This window comes from Hylobates moloch, unplaced genomic scaffold, assembly GCF_009828535.3.
Source record: "Hylobates moloch isolate HMO894 unplaced genomic scaffold, HMol_V3 SCAFFOLD_24, whole genome shotgun sequence".
NCBI classification, from domain to species: domain Eukaryota; kingdom Metazoa; phylum Chordata; class Mammalia; order Primates; family Hylobatidae; genus Hylobates; species Hylobates moloch.
Genome location: NW_026652299.1, coordinates 11451333 through 11467087, shown reverse-complemented (window position 1 = coordinate 11467087; position 15755 = coordinate 11451333). Strand labels below are relative to the sequence as shown.

The 15755-nt window shown below is 34.6% G+C and overlaps 1 protein-coding gene across 2 annotated transcripts in view; it reads right to left on the bottom strand.

Moving 5' to 3' along the window:
- The window catches only part of LRP1B (LDL receptor related protein 1B), a 1938417-nt gene that overhangs the window by 110692 nt on the left and 1811970 nt on the right, over positions 1-15755 (bottom strand). For both annotated transcript variants that reach the window (XM_058434432.1, XM_032145942.2), the window contains exons 78-79: positions 4922-5145; positions 3734-3840 (exon numbers count right to left, since the gene is read on the bottom strand). In XM_058434432.1, coding sequence (XP_058290415.1) covers positions 3734-3840; positions 4922-5145 — 331 coding nt within the window. The remainder of the gene's footprint in view (positions 1-3733; positions 3841-4921; positions 5146-15755) is intronic.

Sequence of the window (15755 nt, the reverse complement as noted above, 5' to 3'; positions counted from 1 at the left end):
TAACAAGAAAAAATTGACAAATAGGATCTAGTTTAACCAAAGTGCTTCTGCACGGCAAAATAAACTATCAGAGTGAACAGACCACCTACAGAATGGTAGACAATTTTTGCAATCCACCCATCTGACAAAAGTCTAAATTCAGAATCTACAAAGAACTTAAACAAATTTACACGAAAAAAACAACCCCAGTAAAAAGTGTGCAAAGGACAAGAACAAACACTTTTCAAAAGAAGACATGCCTTTGGCCAACAAACATATGAAAAAAAGCTCAGCATCACTGATTATTAGAGAAATAATCTAATAATACTTCATACTATTAGATAGTACTACAATAATATTTCATACTGTTTGGCCCAGCAATCCCATTGCTGGGTATATTCCCAAAAGAATATAAATAATTATATTGTAAAGATACACACATGCATATGTCCATTGCAGCACTGTTAACAATAGCAAAGACACGGAATCAACCCAAATGCCCACCAATGATAGACTGCATAAAGAAAATGTGGTACATATACATCATGGAGTACTATACAGCCATAAAAAGGAATGAGATCATGCCCTTCGCAGGGACGTGGATGCAGCTTGAAGCCATTATCCTCAGCAAAATATTTCATGTTCCTCCTGTCATGGAACACATTGCTCACCTGCCACACACTTGATTGAAACAACATATTTTTATTGTGTCTTATATGGTGCCCAATAACAATAATAATCAGTGTGTCATTTGAAGGCACATATTATTCGAATCACTCCTTAAAATTATACAATGGCTCAATATTGGCTAAAAAGTTATGTTGAAGCCCTTTGGCATTTAAGGTCTCTTCTCACATATTATGTCACCCAACCTGTACCCTTCTACGTGTGCCATGATTCCTGACATCAGCAGAGCATCCATATGCTCTACATTGGAGCCCCTGGCTCAAAGGACTATATTATTTCATATATCTGGCATTTTTAAAGTTAGTTATTACTATATATATATATATATGTATATATATTATTTTAAAAGGGTGTTCCACTCTTGTCACTCAGGCGGGAGTGTAATGGTGGGATCTCGCCTCACTGCAACCTCCGCCTCCTGGATTCAAGCAGTTCTTATGCCTTAGCCTCCCGAGTAGCTGGGATTACAGGTACATACCACCACACCTGGCTTATTTTTTGTATTTTTAGTAGAGACAGGGTTTTGCCATGTTGGGCAGGCTGGTCTCAAACTCCTGACCTCAGGTGATCCGCCCTCCTTGGCCTCCCAAAGTGCTGGGATTACGGGCCTGAGCCACCACACCCAGCCAATCTGTTGATTTTCTATTGATAAAGCCAAGGTTTGAAGGTAATAAATACATTTCCGAGGTCTCACAGCTAATAAATAATCCCTTGAGATTCAAAACCAGGTGTATCTGACTCCAATGAAGAGCTTTTTAAAAATTTCCTCATGATGGATTACCTGTCTATCCCTCAAGTACTTATTCAAATGTCACTTTTCACACAGTTTTTCTTTACTGGAGGTTATCATTCTCACTTTTGAACTCTGCTATTATAAAACATGACAATGACACAATTCTCACCTTTTGCAAAAACTACAATTCTGCATATGCCTCATTTTTTTTTTCTTTCTCTAACGTAAACTTTGTGAGAAAAAGGACTGTGTTGTGTTTATCACTAAGTTACCCATAAGAGTTGTTGAGCAGAATGGGTAATACGTGGAAAGTGTCAGATCCATGCATCTGTCACTAGGCCCAGTGTTGGAGACACTGTGGTGCCTATGCAGATCTCCTTTACTAAATAGGAGTACCCAGTTCCTCACTGGTGCTTTTGCAGTGAGGATTCACACATACCCTCCTTCTCCAGATAATTGTGCTTAACTGATTGAAGCAGCTTTGCTTGGAACATCACAGCCCCAAGGCCAATTATGATTGACGGGGCATATCAAAAGCAGATCCCCTTGCCTGTCATAAATTTATGCTCCAAAGCATAACCACAGTGGCTCAAACCAAGACTAGCCTCGACCTGAAACACAGTTTACTGGGCTCCTTCCCCTTCTCTCCCTCTGTCTTTTATAGCTTGCTTCTGCATACAACTTCCTTCATAAATGACTTTTATAAGAATCCTCATTTTAGGCACTCTCCTAAGTACCATCCTACAGGTAATTCCACAAACTGCTGCCAGCGTCATTCTTTAAAATAAAAACATGTTACATATACTATTGATTATGTAAAATGTTAACACCAAAGAAGTATTTTAAAAATAAAAACTGTGTTTGAGATTATGCCACTTACCTTGCCAATACCTTCAAATCGCTCTCTTCAAAGCTAGAATAGAATCCAGTTTTGCATTTGAGTCACCTTGCCATCCTCATATCTCCCATTCTCTTGAATTGTTTATATGCTTCTACGCATACTCACCTTCTTGATGTTTTCATGCTAAGCTAATTCCTTACTCAGAACTTTCTATTCTATTTTCTTAAAAAGCTCTTAATTCACATATTCACATCACTTGCTGCCTCTCTTTAGTTAGGTCTCTCTTTCAATATCCCCCTTCTAGAGATGACTTCTCTGATCATTGTAACTGAAATAGTACCTCTATCGACAGCCCATCTCTTACTATGCTTTTCTGTATAGCATGTATAACAATGTGACAGTATATATAAATACATATTCTATCCTCTATAGGAAGATAGATTTCATGAGGGTTAGAACTTGCTTCACATTGTTTCTTCAGCATTTGGAACAATTTCTGGCACATGGTAGACATTCAATGGCCATATTTGTTAATGAGCACGGGATGAAAACAGATTTATGTAAATAGACTAAATTTCAAATATTGCGTCTCCCCATAAAGAGTAAAAACAATCTAAATGAATGGAAAGATATAAAACACATTAAAGATTAATATAAGCACTAAATATAAATAATTTAAACTACAAAAGATATTACAATGCATAATTATTAAATAATATGTACTATAAACAATGCATTATATCCTTTCTGTGGAGGTATAGTCAGTGGAGGGTAGGTGGCACAGAGCCCCTGAGGCTCCTGTAGTCTGAAAATGTTTTATTGAAGAAGTGCCAAAGTTAGATGTACAAGATGGGAAAGATTTAACTAGGTAGACAAAGGTTAGAAGGACATTCTAGATGGGGGAGCTGGGAGAAAAATGGCATGGGAGAAAGATCATGAAGACAGAAAAGATCTGAATTCCTGGGCAGTCCTGAGAACACAGATGCTTTGGAGTAGTAGCTTAGATGGCAAGGTGGCCAGGGAGATTAAAGCAATATTGAAAAGAGCTCTGAATGAAAAGGCAAAAAAAATCACCAAACCTGTCTTTTACATAAGGTATTTATATTTAGCCACCTATTTGTTCATTTCATCTCTCATTCTCTAGGAATATTTCCAAATATCCCAACTTCATTAACATATATCTGTAAAAATACCCTAATGTAAATATATTGCTATAAACTGTCAAAATTTCATGCCTGTGAAATCTGACTAATAGCCTTACAACTTAGGCAAGTTTCAAGTAATATTCCTGTAATATAACTGACAGTTATAAGGACCTGATTTTCAAGTGGAGAAAATAGGAAATGAAATGTAAATAACTTCATAAAATCATACTCTAAATGCTTTTATCCACTTGTAAAAATACTTATATTGCCAACAACACTAGAAATAACTGTTAACAGCAATATACTTGTCATTCTGCTTCATATTTTAGCGCGTGTCAGAAACCATACCTGTGGGTCTCTGTAAGTTCTTTTGTACTAAAATCCTTCTCAGGGTACCGTCCATGGCTGCTTCTTCTATGTGGGAGTGATCCCCAACAACAGTCCAGTACATCATCCTGAAGAGAGTGAGTCAAGGAGGTTAGCCTAGTGATGGTGCTGCTATAACCCGACTCTGCTCCACAAAGCAGTGGCTCTTCAGACCACGTGCCTCAGAATCAGCCCAGAGTCTCTTAAAAAGTAGATTCCCAGGTCCAACTCAAAACACACAGACTGAGAACCTCCAATAAATGGCCTGGGGAATCAATATTTTAAAGAAAGTCTTGCCTACACACATTAATATTTGAGAGTCATTGTATACTATGATGTACCATAGCTCATTATTTAATATCCAAAATTCAATTTTGAAAATTTCATTAAAACTCAGAGAAAAAATATTTCCACCACGTGAAACTCCCCTTTTGTTTTAACAGAATAGTCATTTTATTATGGATGCTGTATGAACATGCTATTTTTTTATAGAGAAGTAACTATTTTCCCAAACAAATTATTCTTTAATTTGGAAGACTACATAATTCTAATAATTAAGTATAAGTTGTCTCTTTTTACTCAGGAGTTATCCATCCACTTTATGGATGATTCAGAGTTTTAGTTAACATTTTTCTATTTCCTTTTTGGCCATTGCTTGTAGGTTTACATCTCTAACTAAAAGAAGGAAATGTTTGTAACACACCTTTAAATTTGTGTGTGTGCGTGTGTGTGTGCGTGTGTGTGTATATATATATGTGTGTGTGTGTGTGTGTGTATACCTTCATCTTTTATTACCACAGAGAAAAATGTTAGTACTCTATATGTAATGTTTTATATTATGCTTAATATTTTAATAATTCAATGTTAGATTAAAAACATCACACCAGGCTCATTATTCTGCAATACACACATATAACCATGCACAGACACACATACAGACACACAGGTATACTGAATGCATAATACAGGAATATTTCAGAAAAAAAAATTGTATCGTCATTTGGTGTGAATAGGACATGCTTTTTTACGGAAGAAATAGTACAAGGATATTTAAAAGCATGTGACACTATTACACATTGAACACTCATTACACAGACAAAATCTATAGAGCATAATTTCTAGAACGGATATTCATTATCAAGGAGTAGAAATACTAAGCCATTAACCTACCCTCTTTTAGGATTTACAGCAATAGCATAGGGTTCTCCAGCCATATTTGTTAAGAGTCTGGTGCAGTTGGGGCCATTCAGCTGCCCTACGTTGATAGAGTACCTCAGACTGGTCCAGTGAGTAGTGTAGTAACTGAACCAGTGCATTCTAGAATGATCAGTCCAGTAAATGTTTCCAGCCACCCAGTCAACGGCAATGTCCCTGGGCCTTTTAAATTCAGGGCACTAGAAGGAAACAACACAACACACCACGGTAATTTCAAAAGGATATTAGCAGAGTTTTCTGTATCTTTATATTGAAGTTATGGGGGAATTGTAAGAACATAGTCATGAGTTAATTGCTATATAGATGTCAAAAAGATACTTAATGCTATTTTCAATCTTTGTAGATGTATTATCTGCATAAATCTTAATTGTACAGATCACTAGAGTTTAACCAGATTGCACCTGTTTAACCATTACTCTGCTGAAATATTTCCAGAACCACAGGAGGGTCACCCGTGACTTCTTGCAGTCAATATTTTCCTTAGAGTAACCATAATTCTGATGTCTAACACCACAGATTAGTTTAAACAAATCAGTGTAAAAAAGAATCATAGTCTTTCATTCCAGAATTCTTTTGTTCAACATCATGACTGTGAAATGTATCCTTATTTTGTATATATCAATTTTTAATCTTTTCATTGCTCAGTAGTATTTGTTTACTGTTATTCTGACGATATCCACTTGGCTTGGTTACAGTTTTAGGCCATTACAACTAAAGTTATGGATAGTTTAGTGCCTTTTTTTTTTTTTTTTGGTGGATACAAACACTCAATTCCTTTGGGTATTTACCAAGGAATCGAATTAGTGTCTTCAAGTTTATGCACACTTAGCTTGATAGGATACTGCTAGAAAAATTTTTCAAAGACTTTGTAGCAATTTACAATCTTTTCAGCAATGTAAGAAAAACTCAGATGCTCTGCATCCTCACCACACATAATTTTGTTCTACAATTGAAAAAAATGATTAGTACAGCTAGACGCATTTAGGGAAATACTATATTTTAACATCTTTTGAGGAAAGTCAAAATATCTGTTATTTATCTTACATTTGATAGGTTGGATTATCTTAACATTCTGTTTTACTGTATTACTGTGAGACAAAGGTAGCGGAATTCATTGAGACTAGACAGCAAGGAAAATAATTGAAGGGCACAGAACGTAAGTTAACTTGATCACTTTGAGCAGGAACTAGTGTAGTAATTAATTAGACGTGGCCAGGTTTATTGTGCATAACCAAAAGTGAGAAGGTATTCCCGGGGTATTATGGCAAGAGTAGAAACAATTATTTGAAGATGATTACAACTAGATGTGTAATCAATATGTAACAGCATCTTTAAGACCTGGGAAGCAGTGGAAATATGAGTTTTTAACACATGAAAGCTTCTTGTGTGGGTTCGGAGGAACCAATATTATCAATCAGTGGACTTGGATTAAAAGAAAAGAAACGGAACATCTCAAAAAGAACATGGGATGCCAAGAAACAGGAACTGCAAATCACCGTCTGCTGCATGATTACTGGGATCTCAAGGAAAATATGGCTTACATCAAACGCAGAATCCATAGACAATTTCTAATGCCATTTATGATCAGTTCTTTGACCTATTGGACTTTAAAACTGAAATTATGAAATTTTATTACCCTATTTCTCAACTTTAACGATAAATGTTATTCATATACCCAGTGATATCTCAGTTATATGAATTAAATGTAAAGCATTCTGCAATACAGTATACTCTAGAAATGTCATATAAATAATGTTCATAGATGTTTAGAATATAAATATTTGTCCTAGCCAAACCAAAAAATTATTTTCGGATGCTCCAGTATCATTTAAGCTAACCGTATTTTTATTTTCAACTTGTCATCATTTAAAAGTAAATATATCACCAAATGGCATGTGCATGTCAGTGTGAATCATAAATCTACAAACTTGAAAGACAATGGGAAAAATCACCATTATAAGCTGTTTTAAGCCTGTTGAAGCATATGTGTAATTTTCTAACACTTATGACACAAACCTTTATGACACAAAACTTACAATGCCCTTTGTCTGATTGAGCATAGAAAAAGTATCTATTTTCTGTTTGTGAGATGTAATGTTTACACCTTATTTTCAATCCTCATTGTATCCCTGGTAAAATATGTCATATTCCATTCAAGCTCCACTTTTGTTGAATTTAAGATTTTCATTTCATTCAATTCATTCTCAAAAAATTCTGATTATCGTTCAACTTTAGACTTCTAAACCTAGACTGATGCCAATTAATAACCCAGTTTCCTAATGTTCGTAGAGCATTCAGAAGTATGATTTGGTGATACTTTTTCAGGTAAACAGGCTGGTGAAGATTTTACTAAGGGTGAATTGTAGAAGGATAAATTTAGGTCACATTTCTAGGGTAAAGAACATAGATTAGAAAAAGGAAAAAAACTTACTTTTCATGATAAGTACAAGATATATTGATGACTTGCAGAGACATTTAATGTATACATTTATTCTCCTTCTTCTGGAACAAGGAATCACTAATGTCATTCAAGTAACAACTAACGTAGTTAGAATATGGGGTAAAAAATAGGCACATGCAATTAATTCCACCTAAAGTTATGATATCATAAATGACAAGATGATTCTCAGAGAATAATGGCAAAGGGTGAAGATGTTACCAGGTGTTCATCCTCAATGACTCACAGTAAACTAAATAGTTATTTTCAACGCTGAAGAGAGAATAACAAAAGAAAAGACAATAAGGAGGAAGAGGGAAGAAAGGAGCGGAGGAGGAAGAAGACAACACTGTCAGAAGGTGACAACATATTAACCTCCTCTCAACCTACGGCCGAATTAGGAAATCACCCTTTGTACTGAGCTTCACAGGGATGAGATAATCTCTACCATTCACATCTTGACCAGGATTCTGAATAGTATTAATCATATAAAAGGGAGTCTGATATTGAATGGATGTTCACTGGAGGATGAAAGGCAGAAACCCCTGTTGGATCTTCCTACTATGATCACACAATTATTTAAGGAGAGTTACCAAAATCAACCAGGTAAACACAAAAAAATGGAAAAACACAGGAAAAGTATACTGACATTCTGAGAGTGGAAATGAAGATTGACATGGGAAAACAGAACAGGAGAGCTAAGCTACTTGCCTTAAAAAATCATGAAGCAAAACAAACAAGCATACCAGATTGGAGAGAAGAAAATATAAAAATTTCATTTGCCCCATTGGCTAGCTCACTAGACAGGCACACCCATGAAATAGAGACTCTAATTAAATGTGTCCTGTTTGAGAGACTGCAGAAGCATGCAGCTTCCCTGACAACAAAAGGGCATTTCTCATCTTGTTGCACAGAGTGGAAGACACATTTTGACTGCTTTCTTCAGATAGACAATTTCTTCTCTAACAAGCTCTCTAAATACACAGCCAGTTTTGAGACCCGAGGCATCCTTCTTTGTAGGAATACATTAGTCAAATGAATGAAACCCTTACATCTTACAAAAAAAGTGACAGCTTGATTGTAACAAAATTAGAGGTTACTGGTTTAAATTACTAACCCTTTATAGGTGTAGACTGTAAGGTATCTGTCACAATTCCTGCTTCAATAAACTGAAGATGTAAGTCACTGAAGACATTTGTTTTAAAACAGGGAAAAGGAAAAACCTGTGACAGGGGAGTTCAAGCATTTGAGCCATGAAAATACTGCTGTCTGTTTTAACAGATTTCTTACAGTTAGCAATATACCTTGGGAAAATTTAGTTTACACAGGATAAATTGAGGTGATATCACATATTTTATTTATTTGTGATTTTTTTCATCTTGGTGTACATCTAAGAATAGAAAATTTGATTCATTTTATTAAAGTTAGTTATCTCCCACCCAATGGAATTATATTAAAACTCTCAAGAAATTGTGTGTGTGTGTGTCTCTGTAGGATATTTTACTAAATGAAAAGACTATTTACATTTAGCTCCTCAAAATATGAATCAGACTCACTTCCAATGAGTGGATGTAAAATAATGACTACACAAATTCTAAATATTACTAAGTTCTGTTGACTTAGTAATGTTATTAAAATATCCAGACATTTCATATGTCAATCAAGGAGCTCATATAGCTGTGGAGAAATCCTAAGTGAACCAAGAAAAAGTTATATTTAGAGCTATAATGTGTATGCAATTAAAAAAACTATTGCAGAGATGAAAACTTTGGCTTCTATTTATGATTTATACTGAACAATAGATTATTTCAATCTGAGTAATTTTAAGGCTGCAAAGATCTACATTAGGATCATGTCAACTTGGAATAAACTTCTATTAGATGAAAAAGAAACTTCAGACGTAATTCTCAGACAGTTTTTGAAAAAGACCAAATTTGTCTTTGAATTAAAGACTCAATAATGTATGTGATTTTGTTACTCTTTTTTTTTTAAGCCTCTTCAGGGTTCTTTCTTTAAACTTTTATTCCTCATTCACCTCGGTTCTCCATAAAAAGAAAGACTGGCTCTCAACACTTTTATTCACACTATCAGAAAAACAAAGATATCACGGAAGATTATAAAACACACTGAATTTGGAATCAGAAGAACTGATTTAAATCCTAGTCCTACTTTCTCTCTATATTATAAGGTGTATAAAATAAAGACTTTGGATTAGATGATCTTTGAACATCTCTAGCTCCTAAACAGTAAATTATATAACAGTTTGAAATATTATCCATTCTGGGTAAGTCTGCATTTCGTATAGACTTAAATACATATCTATGGTAATTGCTCATTTTTAGGCATTAGTTAGTGAATGAATAATTTGTTGGTGCTTGGGGTGGTAATTCCGATATTATTCTACTTCCTTATTTCCAGTTCATTCACATATGTGAAATAAGGAAGTAGGATACCTCTGATAATTACAATTTAAACATGCATAACATTCGAGAAATAATTCGGGGTTACCTGAGAGTAGACCTATCAAAACGATTGGTTGAGGAGTAAATTTAAGTTAAAATTTAAAAAAAAAATAGATTCTAACTTCTTTTAAAATTAACATGTCACATTACATATCCAAAGTTTTGTTTTTTTTCTTGAAAATTAAGGCTATGCAGTTTGGTATATCGAAACCAGGCTAACATTCCAGAATAGAAGAGCCAGCTACCTGCTGCACCCTCATTTAATTAGATGTGTTCAGTTTGTCTCTATCACCTGTGTTCCCAATGTTTATGCCTAACCTATTTCAATCAATTATCTTACCTACATAACTTCTTTATATAATCAATCAGTTTGCAACCAAAAGGAATTGAATTTAATAAAGAAATTATGTATCAGAAAGAGGATGAAGACAGTAACAAACACATAGAAAAGAGTTAGAGAAGCAAATGACAGTGTGTTTCTGGAATCATTAGGTAAGTTCCTTGTGGATCAACAGGAATTTTAGTCTTTGTAGCAGATGTGCATGTGTATATAAATGATTTATATGATATACACAAAATAAATTGTGTTCTTATATCTCAGTGTCTCTCATCCATCAAATTCATTCAGATTATGAATACGTGTGTGTGCACACATGTGCTAGGTAAATATAGGAAATGCTGAGTTTCATATATCATTTTCTTGCCAGTTTCTTTATAGTTTTCTAGCATTTTATTACTCCTTCAACTGACAATAAAATTTCCAAGTCTAAACAGAACCCAGAATAATAAAGGGGTCACCTTGTAGGCTACTTTCTAGGCATAAAATTAACATTCTTCAGTCTTTCTTTGAGCACGTCCCTTCAAATGACAACAGGGCCTTTGGAAGACCTGAAAACACATTATGTGGGATGAGATATCTGATGCTTCAACAAGATCAAGACCATTCTCAAGGTGATAATAAGTATAATAATAATATAAGTAGTGTCTTTTTAATAAAGGAGCTTTGGTTGGGAAAATTAAGGAAGACAGAAAAAAATAGCATGTAAATGACTTTGAAGGGAAGATAAAAAGTTGCATTCTTGGTAGGGAAATATGGCCTATGTATGGCTAGAACAAAACTTTGTGTTTGGGGATATATATGTGCTTTTTTACAGCTATGTAAGAAAATGGGAGAGGTGTGATGGGAAATGAGGCTGAAAATGACTAAGGGGCTTGTAAACCAATGGTTTTTCAAAGGATATCCAGTAGAATACTTAGGGACATATGATGATCAGATTAATGTTTTAAGAATATTTTGGCTATGGTGTGGAGGATGGCTTGGGTCTGGGGGTCAAAAGTGGGTAGACAAAACCAGAGGAGACTAACTTAATGAACTCCAGGGAGAAGAGTGGGAAAGTTAAATCGAGGTTTTTCTGAGACAAAGGTGGACAAAATATGGAATCTAAAAAACCACGATGAGATGCCATCTCTCACAAGTTAGAATGGCTATTACTAAAACATCAAAAAATAGCAGATGCTGGTGAGGCTATATAAGTATTATATAACCATTTATTTGTGAATTCATTTTGCCACATATAATTTATAGTTATTCTTTTAACTTTCATAGTACATATAACAACTTCATTCTTTAAGGTTTGGGAGAAAGATACATGCTCACATTTCCTGTTAGGCAATATACAACTAGCAAAAAAAAAAAAAAAAACAACTTTGAAATTAAACTTTCATGGAAAACCATATATTTCTTACTATGGTTATAAAAATGTTTACTATTCAGTTAAGGCCAATTATGCATGACATACTATAACCTTTCAAACACAAGAATGATTCATTATTAGCATCTCTATCATAGGGATTTCATAATAGATGTGACTTCTCATAAATTAATCTAAAAATGCAATGCAACATCAATCTAATTCTAATGTGTTTATCCTTATAATATTCCAAAACAATTTTAGAAATAAAAAATGCAAGATTTTCAAATAATTTTTAAATGAATGACTGTGGAGTTCATATATAGAGATACACTATAATGCTACAGTACATTTTTAAAATGTTAATGTTGCACAGATCCACAAAGAGATCCAAAGAATAGGATGGGGACTCCATACTCATGCATACGTTTTGAGAGTTTAGTGCCACAGAACAATAGAAATGCCTACTCAATCACTAGAGAAATGAAAGACTATTTAGTATTTAGGGTGGAAGTTAAATCTCTACATGAAACCATATACACATAAATGCATTCAGATACATCAGAAACATAAATATTTAAAAGTAAAAGTATTAAAGAATAGAAAGTGTGTGCATGTGTTGCATAAAAGACTTTCCTAAATATGATGTGATGTCCGGAAGCATTGAAGGAAAAGACAATCATATCTGACTACATAAGAAGTAAATATTCTATATAGCAAAAGCCATCAGAAACAAAGCAAATTCATTTGAAGGAAATGTTTTTGTGTGTGTGGGAGGGGGGTGTATATCTTACAAAAGCTCAGTATTTACAGTATATAAATAGTGCATAATAAGATCTTATGGAAAATAAAGCACTTTAAGGAAAAAAAAGCATAGATCAAAATAAGACACTTGGAAGCAGAATTTTGAATGGTTAATAAAACATAAGAAAATGTGTTCAAACTTCACAATATAGAAAATACACATCAAAAACAATTGGCAAAAGTTTATTAGTATTGTGATGCTGGTTTTGGCAACAGCATTATGAAAAATTCAAATTTGTATATTGCTGATCTTTTTTAAAAGTAGTCTTTATGAAAGCAATCTGAAAGTACTTATTCAAAATTAAGTTTGAATACTCTTTAATCTCGCATTTCACTTCATGAAATGCCTGGACTATCTAATACAGGCTTTGTTACCCTTATACTTGAAGATGACTGCTAAGACATTATTTGCAATAACAAGACAAAATCAAACGAATTATGTTTCTCAAAATATAAATATTGAAATGAAGGATGTTATATACATACTATGAGTGCAATCATTAAAAAAAGACATAGGTAAAATTAGCTGACACAGTAAGGTCTCAAAACTTGTTTAGTGAACAAATTAAACAGCAGAAATGATGTTTTATGATAAGATTCTACTACATATTGAAAAAACCCTAGTGACATACAAGTATGTAAGTTCATAAATAGGTAAATAGCTAGTCAAACGATGGTATATCCACATAACAGCCAAAGAAAGAATGCCTTCTTGATATATGCAACAACATGGATGAATCTCACAATCATTGTGCTGGGTGAAAGGGGACAGAGAAAAAAGGGTACTTACTATACACATAAAATTCTAGAAAGAGCAAACTAATCTATCATGAAGAAAACAAATCAGTAGTTGCCTGGTGATGGGAGAGAAGTGGGCAGGGTCTGGGGGAATAGATTACTGAGGGAATTAGATGACCATATGGAAAGAGCTGGAGGTCATAGATACGTTCATTAGTTTGATTGCGATGATGGTCAAAACTTGTGAAATTGTATATGCTGTGTATATTTGAATATGTAGAGTTTATTTTATGACAATTATAGCTTAAGCTTCTAAAAATGCTCTGGATGTACCAGTATGTAAATTTATAGAAAAATATTTGCATGGCACAGAACAAATTGATTGTCTATTAAGAGAATTGTGGACTTTGAGGAAACAGTATAAGGAATCATTTTCACTTTTTGGCATTCCGACTGCTGGGTTGTGAGTGAAAAGTGCAGCAAGGAGAGAAGTTAGGAGGCTACCGAACTAATTCAGAAGAAAGATGCCTGGCTCAAACCTAGGTGCCTTCAGCAAAGCTAATATAAAGTAGCCAACTCTTGGACATACCTTGAAGGTGTATTCAACAAGACTGCCTGATTTATGAGTTATGACAGAAGGAAAGAAATCAGCAACAACTAATGACTCCAAGATGTTTATTTTAAACATGTGAAAAATAGAGTTGTCGTTAAATGAGATTACAAAAGTGGATTTGGGGGATACGACGTGAAGTTTATTTGGGGGCATGCTAGTTTCAAGGTTTTTTTTTTTTTTTTAGATACAAAAGAAAAGCAAAGTAAGCAGTTGGACAGGGGATGATATCAATTTATGTTAAACCATGAAACTATGTGAGCTCAACAAGGAAGTAAGGGAAGAGAGTAGAGGACTAAGAGCTGAGCCTGGGGTATTTCATTATTAAGAGGGATGAAGAAAAGGAGCAAGCAAAAGAGATTGAGTAGGTGAGAAAAAAAAAAAATGTTAAAACACTGATAAAATAATAACTACATTAGTGATTCACCTTAGAATCATTTTGTTTTACAGGCTTATTATTACATAACATGACATGATAAAATAAGTATCTACTGAAAGCTTGGCTGGAGACACTGATACTGTGGTGAAGGGTTTCTCAATTTCACTGCTGCCAACATTTTGCTCAGGATACTTTGTAGTGTGTTTTCCTATCCATTGTAGTGTGTTAAGCAGCATTTCTGGCCCTACCCAATTGATACCAGAAGTACTCTCCCGGTTGTAACAATCAAAAATATCTCCAGATATTTCTAAATGAGTAGGAAATCATACCTACTTGTGCTCTCTGATGTCTGCCTCCTCCATATTCCCTAAATTTCTTAAGGTCCTTAATGAATCTCTGCCATTAAATTTATTTATAGATTCAATGCCATCCCCATCAAGCTACCAATGACTTTCTTCACAGAATTGGAAAAAACTACTTTAAAGTTCATATGGAACCAAAAAAGAGCCCACATCGCTAAGTCAATCCTAAGCCAAAAGAACAAAGCTGGAGGCATCATGCTACCTAACTTCAAACTATACTACAAGTCTGCAGTAACCAAAACAGCATGGTACTGGTACCAAAACAGACATATAGATCAATGGAACAGAACAGAGCCCTCAGAAATAATGCCACATATCTACAACTATCTGATCTTTGACAAACCTGACAAAAACAAGCAATGGGGAAAGGATTCCCTATTTAATAAGTGGTGCTGGGAAAACTGGCTAGCCATATGTAGAAAGCTGAAACTGGATCCCTTCCTTACACCTTATACAAAAATTAATTCAAGATGGATTAAAGACTTACATGTTAGACCTAAAACCATAAAAACCCTAGAAGAAAACCTAGGCAATACCATTCAGGACATAGGCGTGGGCAAGGACTTCATGTCTAAAACACCAACAGCAATGGCAACAAAAGCCAAAATTGACAAATGGGATCTAATTAAACTAAAGAGCTTCTGCACAGCAAAAGAAACTACCATCAGAGTGAACAGGCAACCTACAAAATGGGAGAGAATTTTCGCAACCTACTCATCTGACAAAGGGCTAATATCCAGAATCTACAATGAACTCAAACAAACTTACAAGAAAAAAACAACCCCATCAAAAAGTGGACGAAGGACACGAACAGACACTTCTCAAAAGAAGACATTTATGCAGCCAAAAAACACATGAAAAAATGCTCATCATCACTGGCCATCAGAGAAATGCAAATCAAAACCACAATGAGATACCATCTCACACCAGTTAGAATGGCCATCATTAAAAAGTCAGGAAACAACAGGTGCTGGAGAGGATGTGGAGAAATAGGAACACTTTTACACTGTTGGTGGGACTGTAAACTAGTTCAACCATTGTGGAAGTCAGTGTGGTGATTCCTCAGGGATCTAGAACTAGAAATACCATTTGACCCAGCCATCCCATTACTGGGTATATACCCAAAGGACTATAAATCATGCTGCTATAAAGACACATGCACACGTAGGTTTATTGTGGCACTATTCACAATAGCAAAGACTTGGAACCAACCCAAATGTCCAACAATGATAGACTGGATTAAGAAAATTGTGGCACATATACACCACAGAATACTATGCAGCCATAAAAATGATGAGTTCGTGTC